The 11,297-nt window shown below is 36.2% G+C and overlaps 1 protein-coding gene across 1 annotated transcript in view; it reads left to right on the forward strand.

Moving 5' to 3' along the window:
• LOC102823867 (guanylate-binding protein 4-like) overlaps positions 1 to 6,204 on the forward strand; it is a 29,743-nt gene extending 23,539 nt beyond the window's left edge. The window contains exons 8-10 of the mRNA XM_006831064.1: positions 4,746 to 4,848; positions 5,146 to 5,339; positions 6,016 to 6,204. Coding sequence (XP_006831127.1) covers positions 4,746 to 4,848; positions 5,146 to 5,339; positions 6,016 to 6,204 — 486 coding nt within the window. The remainder of the gene's footprint in view (positions 1 to 4,745; positions 4,849 to 5,145; positions 5,340 to 6,015) is intronic.
• The last annotated feature ends 5,093 nt before the right edge of the window (positions 6,205 to 11,297 follow it).

Genomic DNA, 11,297 nt, shown 5'->3' on the forward strand with positions numbered 1-11,297 from the left:
GTTGATTCCAACTCATAGTGACTTGACAGAGAGTTTCCTAGGAGCACCTGGTGGATTTGCACTACCAACCTTATAGTTCAAACCAAGCCTGTGGTCAATTGCTTTATCCTACAATGCCACCCCAGGACTCTTTCCCTCCATATATATAGATACAGATATAGTTATTGTTATTGTTATTAGGTGCCTTTCAGTCAGTTCTGATTGACAGCCATCCTATACACCCTCTGACTGACAGCAATTCTATATACATTGAAGGAAATATTGCAAGCTTCTGTGCTATCTAATAATTGTAATGTTTGAGCCCATTGATGATACCACTAAATCAATCCATCTCATCAGGGGTCTTTCTCTTTTTTGCTGACCCTGTACTTTACCTAACTTGCAGTCCTTCTCCAGGGAATTGTCCCCCTGGACCACATGTCTAAAGTATCAGAGACAAAGTTACACCATCCTTGTTTCTAAGAGGCATTCTTGCTATACTTCTTTCAAAACAGATTTGTTTGTTTATCTAGCAGTCCACGGTACTTTCAATATCTTCACCAACACCATAATTCAAATGCATCAATTTCTCTATTCTCTTCCTTATTCATCACATAACTTTTGCATGGATAAAGACAATTAAAAATACAATGGTTTGCATCAGGCATACTTTAGTGCTGAATGTGACATCTTTGCTACTGATCTTATACATCATTTTTTCAGAAAGTAATATATCATTTGATTTCTTAACTGTTGTTTCCATGAGAGTTGATTGTGGGTCCAAAAAAAATGAAGTCTTTGACAACTTCAATCTTTTCTCTGTTTATCATTATTTTACTTACTGGTTCAGTTGTGAGGATTTTTGTTTTATTTTATAGTGAGGTGCAATCCATACTGAAGGCTGTGGTCTTGGATCTTCATCACTAAGTATTCCAAGTTCTTTTTGCTTTCAGCATAACGTCCTCTTTGCCTCCAGCAAGAAAGACCTCTTTGCTTTCAGCAAGCTTGTGTCACCTGCAAATTGCAAGTTGTTAGTGAGTTTTTTTCCAACCCTAATGCCATGTCCTACTTAATAGAATCCATCTACTCAGATTATTTGCTCAGCATATAGACTGAATAAATACAGTGAAAGGATATAACCCTGGTGTGCACTTTTTCTAATTTTAAACCATTCAGTATCTCCTTGTTCTGTTCCAACCACTGCCTTTTGATCTTTGTACAGGTTTCTCATGAGCACAATTAAGTGCCCTGGAATACTCATTTTTTGCAATGATATCCATAATTTGTCATGATTCACAGAGTTGAATGCCTTTGAAAAGTCAAGAATGCACAAATGAACTTCTTTCTGGTACTCTCTGCTTTCATCCAAGGTCTACCTGACTTCAGCAATGATTTTCATATTTCCATGTCCATTTCTAAAACTGGCTTGAATTTTTGGCAGCTTCCTGTCAATGAAGTGATGCAACTATTTTTATCTGATATTTAGCAATATTTTAGTTTCACATATTATTATTGATATTATTCGATGATTTCCACTTTCTGTTGAATATTCTTTCCTTAGAATTGAAAAAAGATAGATCTTTCCATTGGTTGACCAGATAACTGTTTCCCGAATTTCTTGTCATGGACTATTAAATGCTTCATCATGTGTTTTATGAGTTTGTTGATACAGTTCAATTGTGTTCCATCAATTTCTGAAGGCTTGTTTTTTGTCAATGCATCAAGTGTAGCTTGGACTTCTTCCTCAGTACCATTAGTTCTTTTTTTTTTTTTTTTTTAATATTTTATTGTGAATTATGTGATAATTTACATGGGAGAACATTAGCTTTACATTCATCCTATCGTATATCGTTTCATTGCCATGGTCATTAGCACACAGCCCCTCTCCCACTCCGTCTCTCCATGTCATCGTCTCTGCCTCCATCTCTGGCATCACTGCTTCTCTGGGTAGGGTCCCGTTCTCTGCTCTTCTCCCTTGATGGTCCCAGGGACCTCTGCTCCTAGACTGAGAAGTTAATCACTCCCCTCCTTGCTGCAAAATGTCTATCTTTACATTTACAACCCTCACAATCAGTCCTGATAACAATTATTCACTATTGTAGCACAAGAGACCTATCCACATTTCCTTTTATCAGCCCTGCCTAGACAGATTGGATACTACTCAATGGAGATTCTACCTTCCTCCACGCCCTCTGGATGTAGGTTCCCTCTTGAAAGCTTGTAAGCAAGTCACTTCTTGCCTTTGTAGCCTCCCCACTTTAGGTAGCAATGCTCAAGTCACCCATCCCTGTCTACTCTGTATATGGAGGGTGTGAGAATGATCCCTGCTGTAAAGATTTGTTCCCTCTTTTGAGCTACTGCATCCATAGGTATTGGTCAAGTTCATCAAATTGTATCAGATTACTCTTTTTTTTCCTCTTCTTTCTTCTTCTAGTTGATCATCCAGTCATTGAAGCCAGGTCAAGTGGGTATTACCTGAAGTGCCAGTTTTCTTGTGCATACACCTTCTCTTCTTATCAGCTGAATGCTTCATTCTCCACCCTAGTCCTCTGTGGCTATGTCACTGACTCTGGGCCCAAGAGTCCCCAGATCTTCCCATACTACTGACCAACCAGGTCTCCACCCGGGTTCATGGGAGTCTATTGAACAAGTACCATCTGTTCTTGATCATTTGTTACTTTTTGAAATGATTGACCATTGACCAATTCTTTTTGGTACAGTGATTATATATTCCTTCAATTTTCTTTTGAGTCCTCCTGTATTATATAATATCTTGCCCATCAATATTATAATCCAAGGCTTGAATTTTTCTTCAATTAGTTCAGCTATAAAATGCTGAACATTTTCTTCTTTTTTGGTTCTCCAATTCCAGGTTTTTGCACATTTTATACCTTGGCTTTGTCTTCTTTAGTTACTCCTTTGGTATTTTCTGTTCAGCTTTTTCTTGATAATTTCTTCCATTTGCTTTAACTTCTATGTTTAAGAACAAGTTTCAAGGTCTCTTCTGACATCAACTTTGGTGTTTCTTTCCTTCTTGTATTTTTAATAACAGTTTGCTTTCTTCATATATGATATTTTTTATGTCATCCCACAACTCATCTGGTCTTCTGTCATTAGAGTGTAATACATCAAATCTGTTCTGAGATAGTCTTTAAACTCAGGTGGGATATGTTCCATGGCATATTTTTGATCTCATGAACTTGTTTTAATTTTTTTGCTCTTCAACTGAGCTTGCACATGAGCAATTGATGGTTTATTCTAAAGTTGATCCCTGGCCTTGTTTTGACTGATAATATTGAGCTTTTCCACTATATCTTCTTCCCACAGATGTAGTCAATTTGTCTTCTGCATATTCCATATAGTGAGATTCATGATTATAGTTGCCATTTATGTTGTGTTTTGTTTTTTGTTTTTTTTAAAGCTATTTGGAGTGAATGAGTAATTTGTTTTGCAAAATTCTAATGAATGATTTCCACCATCATTTCTATCACCAAACCCATATAATTCCTATGACCAAGGTCATTATTTTCCAAGTATTGATCTTTCCATCATGTTTCCAACTTTCAAAATCAACATTAATTATCAACACATCTAAATGCATGTTTGATCAACTTAAGTCTTTAAAAGTTGATATTATTCTCTTGTTTCAACATCATTGACTTTAGTGGTTGGTGTGTCAATTTCTATGATTGTATTAACTGATCTGTCTTGTAGGCATATCAAAATTATCCTACTGTATACTTACAGAGAGATTGTGAAATGCTCTTTTTAATGATGAAAGCAATGCCATTGCTCTTTAATGTAGTGTTACAAGCATTGTAAACCATATGATTGTCAAATTCAAAATGGCCAATACTTATCTATATCAGCTAACTAATGCCTAGAATATTGATCTTTATGCATATCATTTCATTTTTATGACTTTCAATTTTCCTGATTTCATATTTTGCACATTCAATGTTCTGATTATTAATGGAAATTTACAGTTGTTTCTACTCATTTTGAGTTGTGCACCATCATCAAATGCACACACACACATATACATATATATAATAATATAATAGAGATACTGTATTTAGACTGGTGATCTGCTTCCATAAAGATCACCACTTATAAAGCCCTATTGGATCATTTTACTGTCTCACATTGGGTATCTATCAGTCAGAATCATCCCAACAGCAGCTAACAACAACTACAACAATAATAATTTTAGTATTAGTACTATTATCCACACTATACACTTGAGAAATGTAATGTATAGAGGCATTAATAAATTGTTTTTGGTCACACATCAAACAAGTGATGGAGCTGGTAGGGCAGTTCAGGGTACTGGGTATCTTTTTCAAATTGGGAATGAATCCTAGGAAAGCTCCCTGCAAGAGGACATAGTCAATACAAGTTGAATTATTGATAGATATTATCCTAGTTAAGAAAGGCTAGAATAGTATCTAGCCAGAAATGAAAGAACATTTATGACCTGAAAATATCACATGTTATGTGTTTGTAGAACTTCACACAAGTCTGGTTGTCTGTTGTCTGGGAGAAAAGAGTCTGGAGAGCTAGGAATGAGGCTGTGATGGAGGGTGTTCATGGCCTCAAATGGACTTGTTTTTACTATCATCACAGAATCAAAGAAAACTCTGGGTTATCCTATGCATTTTTCAAAGTATTCATAGTCAAATTTGGATTTTATGGTGTAGTGACTCCCCAGCAGAAGCCTGTATTTCTGCTACCTGATATGACTTTACTCCTTGTTGGCTCATCAGGAGAATGAGGTCCTCCAGAAATTCCTGCAGTCACTGGAACCAATTGAAAAATCTATCCTGCAGTCAGACAAAGCCCTCACAGATGGAGAGAAGGCCATAGCAGGTAAAAGGGAAGCACTCAGCCCAAAGTGGTGTGGGAATTTTCTTTCCCTTTACTAGATTGGAAGATCTGAAATAACAAGCTTCCCATCTTCCATAGAATGCACATTCTACTGAGCCTGATAATAACAAGTTGTGTGTCCATCCCATCAAATTCTCAAGTGTCATTGATGGTGTGGATACCAGGAGAATTCAGAGACTTGCACTATACCTTTTGGTCAGTTTAATTCCTGAACTCAGGAGGGTAGAGCTCAACCCTGACCTGTTGTTTTCTTTCTTCCCCACATCCTTTGTGGGACAGCCAAGCAGGCCAAGATAAAGGCAATGGAGAGGGAAAATGAGCTGCTGGTACAAAAACAGAAGGAGCAGCAGCAAAAGATAGAGGATCAAGAGAGGAGCTTCAAGGAAAACATGAACCAATTGAAAGAGAAGATGGAAAAGGACAGAGTAGCACTCCTGAGAGAGCAGGAAAGGGTGCTGGAACATAAACTGAAGGTAAGTCTGTCCTGGGCCTGGGCAGCCCTGACATAATACCCTTGTACTTAAAGAATGGTGGTGATAATGATGGTGTGCCTTCAAGTCGGGTCCAACTCCCAGTGACCAAAGGCTTAAAATATGAAACAAAATCATGATATCAGAAGCAATATATAAGGAATTTGGTTTGGTAAAACCTAAAATCCATCATCCTTCTTCTAAATTCCTTAAAAACTCCAGAACCTCTTTCAATGTTAGTCTTGGGAGAAGATTAAGTAAAGAGCATGAGAAGCTATTTGTTGTGATTGTAGACTATTTTGATTGTGCCATATTTTTAAATGACCTTAGTCCGATAGTCTTCAGATTACTAGTACAACATCAAAAAGACATGAAGTAGATCTATCAGGTCTTTAAAGTATTAGATTTAAACTGATATGAAATGCAGGGTGCTCTGATACTTGCTGCATTTGTTTCCAAATCTGTTTTAGTCATGCTATGCAACCTGGAGTAAAGCTCATTCACTTCCTTGTACTGCATCTTAATTAACAGTTTCCTACACTGGCCAGCAGTTCCCATAATTTGCTAGATGTGTGTGGAACAGTTGGAACAGAATTAATTTCCACCAAGCACACATTTCTTCCCAAAGGGCAAATCCTTAACTAATTGTGTTTTTCAAAACTTACTCTCCCCTTTATAGGTTCAAGAAAAACTGCTTAAAGAAGGATTTGACAAGAACTGTGAGGTGTTAAATAATGAGATACGTCGACTAAAAAATGAAATCCAAACAACTAAGGAGCAAGGCCCCAGATTTTCTATTTCTTTTAATATAACTGGGAATCCTTTAAAGGGGCAAATGCCAGGTTCTGGTAAAGGTATTCAGAAGTAATGAAAGTTCTCAGTTTAGTTATTAGACAGGTTAGAATTCCTATTAAGGAAATTGTATAGTAAACCTTCTATTAAAAGTATAATATAGTTGGTCATTTAAAAATATATATCATCCTAGTTTCTGTCAGAAAATTATATAAATAAAGATTGCCAAAGTGATTACCAAAGTTTATGTTCTTCACACTAAGTCTTGATTTAATTATTTATGAAGTTAGAAGATAATGAAATTTTAATAGAAAAGACATAAGCAAAACAAAACTAGAAATGGAAAGATAAGTAAATTTTTGCCATTTATATCACAGACAAGGAAATAATTTATTTATCCTTTTATGACCTCTTAAATATCAATGATAAAAAGAACAACCCCACTTTAAAAATGGACAATCATAGAGAAAAGAAATTTAACTGTTTAATTTTGCTTATAATAAAGATGTGCAAAGTAAAACTATGAAGTATCTGTTTAATTTCTGTAAATGGGAAGAAGTAACGCGTTTGACAAGATATAAAGTTACCTGGTGTTTGAGGACATATAGAGTCCTTCATATTTGCTAAGAGAGTATGTTGTGTTGTTGTGAAGTGCCGTCGAATCAGTTCCCACTGATAGCGACCCTGTGTAGGGTTTCCTAGGAGCAGTTGGTGAGTTTGAACCACCAACCTTGTGGTTTAAACCAACCTTGCAGTCTAGCACCACACCAGGACTCCAAAAGAGTACAGATCCATGAAAATATTATCAAAATGTTAAATGTAAGTCAATATCTTATTCAGCAAGTCTATGTTTAGAAATTTATTGTATGAATTTATTTTCCCAGTAGAAGATGCCCTCTATTCCAGAATATATGTTGAAGCATTTTTTTAGTGCCAAAAGATTGATACAAATTGAAAATCATTCTATTTTTGTTGTTGTTAAATGTGGTCAGTCAGTTCTGACTCAGAAACCCTGTACAGGGTTTCTTAGGAGTAGCTAGTGAGTTTGAACTGCCTACCTTGGGGTTGGCAGACAAGTGTTAATCCTACAGTGCCATACCATGACTCCCAAAAAGCCTTTTTGGTGGTGTGTTTGGTGTCCTGTTGAATCTGGTCCAACTCACAGAAACCCTGTATAGGGTTTGAAATCTTTACGGGAAGAGAAAGCCTCATTTTTTCCCCCCAAAGAGCTGCTAGTTGATTCAAACTACTGACCTTTCAGTTAACAGCCCAATGTATAGCCCACTAAACTACTACAGGGTACTAATAATGCAACTCATGGGACAGACTTACAAAGGAAGACTCTATAGATACTTAAGTGAAAAAGGGAAGCTCAATTTATGCTTAAATGAGAATATATCCAACACTTGTTGTAACATGAAAAATGTAAAGATGCAAAAAAGTGCATATTATTGCCTCCATTGTATTCAGAAAATTATGAAATTGTGCATATATTATATTATCTATCTCAGGAAAAATACACAGTAAGTTAGTAGCTGTGGTTACAATTGGAATTGGACATGGAGAGTTCGGCTGAGGAGGGGCAACATGAGAGCATCACATATTTTGTTCATTTTACTTTTTATGCCATATTGATTTATTGCTTTTTCCAAAACTAAATACTTGCTAAGATCATCATATTTGAACGTGGGATAAGAATGTTTCTGTGCCTGAATAAAAGTGTTTAATGCCAGTAGAAATAGCAGAAGAAATGGCATAAGACAATTCAACTAGAAGACTATGTTCATCACAACAAAGGTCTGGAAAGCACAGCATCCTAACTGTGTCTTCAATGTGACCTTTCAATAAGGCCTTGACACTCTATTGTTTTTGTTAAGTGCCATTGAGTCAGTTTTAATTCATAGAGACCCTGTATAGGATTTCCAAGGAAATGTTGGTGGATCTACAGCACCTAGATCAAAGACCACAGACTTCAGTATGGAATGGACCTCAATGTAAAGACGAAAAAAAAGCCATCAACACTGAAACAATAAATAACAACATTATAAATTGAGATCAGATTGAAGTTTTAGAAGACTTCATTTTACTTGGATCTGCTATAAACAATCATGGAATCAGCAGTGAAAAAAATCAAACAATGTATTGCATTAGGCAAAACTGTGCACAAGACCTCTTAGAAGTGCTCAAGAACAAAGATATCAGTTTAGAACTAAGGTGTACCTGAACCATGCCATGGTATTTTTCATAGCTTCATATGCATGTAAAATTAGACAGTGAATAGGGAAGACTGTTGAAGAATCGATGCATTTGAGAAGAAGAACAACAAAAAATCTGTTTTGGAATAAATACAACCAGAAGGCCCTTTAGAATCCAGAAGGGTGAGACTGCATCTCTCATACTTTGGATATGCTATCAGGAGGGACCAGTCCCTGGAGAAGTACATCATGCTTGGTAAAGTGGAGGGTCAGCAAAAAAGAGGAAGATCTCCAATGAAATGGAGTGGTACAATGACTGCAACAATGGGTTGAAGCTTAACAATGGTCGTAGGGATGGCACAGGACAGAGCAGTGTGTTTGGTTCTATTGTGCATAAGGTTCCTGAGTCAGAACTGATACAACTACAATGGCACCTAAAAACAACAGCAATAACCTAGTTGTTATCTTACCACACCATACCAGTACTTGTTTGTACTCTTGTTAAGTGCCATAGTGATGCTGTATATAGTTGCCAAGGAGTGGCTGGTGAGTTTGAACTGCCAATTTTATGGTACAAACAGACATGGCAGTCCAGGGCTTTAACTCACAGTGCCACACCAGGATTCCTCTACATTGTAGTTCCTAATTAATTTTAAGACACAAAATGTGAGATTTTTCTAGAATTAGCTCAAAATTCAATACTCCAAATTTACAACAGTGATGAATTAAAAGTAAAATTTGTCTTAGGACATATTTAACATTTTAGGAATTTCTGTACAACATTTTAGGATCTGCTGTGGCTAAAATAAACTCCTTGGAACTCCACAAGCTGCACATGTATTTTCTCTTGAAACTAGTATGTTAAGTTCCATTGAGTTGGTTCCAACTCATCAAAAGCCTGTATAGGGTTTCCAAAGCAGCTGGTGAGTTTGAACTGCCAATCTTTATGTTAGCAGTCCAGTGCTTATTCTACAGTTCCACACAGGGACTCCACACAGTATACAGAGAGTAAAATCTCTTACTATGATTGTAGAGTTGTCTATTTCTTTCTTCAACTCTATTAGAGTTTGATTTATATATTTTGAAGCTCTTTCATTGGAAGCATAGATATTTATTATGGTTCCTTTCTCTTGTATAATTAAACCTTTAATCATGAAATGATATCCTTTTCTGTCTCATGTTAATTTTTGTCTTATAGTCTATCTTATCAGAAATTAATATTGACAATTTTTGTATAATTACAAAACTGATATTGCCTATTTATATCTGCCTTGACTTTTACATTTGATCCCTTGGTGTTCTTCTTCTTATTGCTGTTGTTGTTAAGTTCAATTGAGTCGGTTCCAACCCATAGCAACCCTGAACAGGGTTTTCGAGGCTGTAAAACTTTACGGGAGCAGAAAGCCTCATCTTTCTCCCACAGAGCAGCTCGTAGTTTCGAACTGCTGACCTTGCGGTTCACAACCCGATTCATAACCACTACGCTACTCTAACATAAAACCTGTTACATAAACATCAGATTTCAAAAAGATGCAGCAGGCTGACTCTCAAAGATTTGCAGACAGAGAAACCCTATGGAGCCTTCTTATTCTGTTCTATAAATTCATATGAATCAGAATCGACTCAATGCCAATTGATTCTGGGTTTGGGAATTATGTCTAACAGCCCAGGTTTATGTCCCAACCAAAGGGATAACTGCAATTCCTCAATCCAGCAGGATTTCCTGTGAAAACTGTGCTAGTTAATATAAATAATTTGAGTATGCACAAGTATAAAACTATAGTAGACAATGTTGTTTATTAAATACTTGTGTGATAAATAAGAAATAAATAGTTGATGCTTAGTGTAATATAATCGTTAAGTAAGAGCTATTTTTCCAGAAAGGATAGCTTTGTGTGTTTTTCAATAACTGTAAAATAATTACTGTTGTTGTTATTAAGCGCCATCAAGTCAGTTGCAACTCACAGAGATCCCGTATTGGCTTTCTGAGGCTGCTACTTTAATATAGGACTCATGCTAAGAAATTAGCTATTTTCTCAATTAACAAATCAAAATTTCCTTATATCAGGCAACAGAAAATTAGTTTCATAAACAGTTGAATCACTTTATGAACTTTGTGTAACAGAAGGGTAAATAAAGTTGAATTCCCTTTGTATATAATCTAGAAGTCCCTAGGTGATACAAACAATAAAGATGCTCTGCTACTAGCCAAAAAGTTGGAAGTGCCAGTACACCTAGAGGTACTTTTGAAGAGACCTGACAATGCATTTCTAAAAACAATCAATTTAAAATTATGTGCAGCTATTTACAATAGCAAAAAGATGGAGGTGCCTAAGTGGCCATCAATGGAAGAATGAATGAATTTCGTACATACACACAATGGAATATTATGCTACCTCAAAGAATAACAAGGAAGCTGTATGCCACCACATAATATGGATGAATCTTGAGGACATTAAGCTGAGTGAAATTAGTCAAAAAAGGAGAAATACTGCATTTGACAATTATTGTAAAAGTTTTTTTAAAAAATACCCACACTAAAAGGAAAAAAAAATTTTTTTAAGTATTTGTTGGTTACTGAAGGGTGTAAGGGGTGGGGAAAGGGGAGGTGGGGGAGTTAGAACACAGGGTAAGGAATAGACACACAATAGTTTGGGGTTTGGAGGAGGCAATGCACAGTAGGGGAAGGGGAATGGAAGAACAAGGCAGATAGGAGAACATTTAGACAGGTTTACATGGGCAAAATGGGACAGAGGTAAATAGTGATGTATGAACAACCTTGGAACAGCAGGGCTCTGTGATACAGGTATTGAAGCATAGTGTCAATGGGTAAAAGAGAGGAAATAATGTTAAGCTTCTTGATTGTCTTATGAATTTCCTTGCCTACTATTGTAAAATACACATGAGGGGAAGAGAAAGGAATAACCACAAAAATCACTATAGGAAGCTTGTAAGTCTGTCTTCAGCCTATAAC

Source organism: Chrysochloris asiatica, unplaced genomic scaffold (assembly GCF_000296735.1).
Source record: "Chrysochloris asiatica unplaced genomic scaffold, ChrAsi1.0 scaffold00002, whole genome shotgun sequence".
NCBI classification, from domain to species: Eukaryota; Metazoa; Chordata; class Mammalia; order Afrosoricida; family Chrysochloridae; genus Chrysochloris; species Chrysochloris asiatica.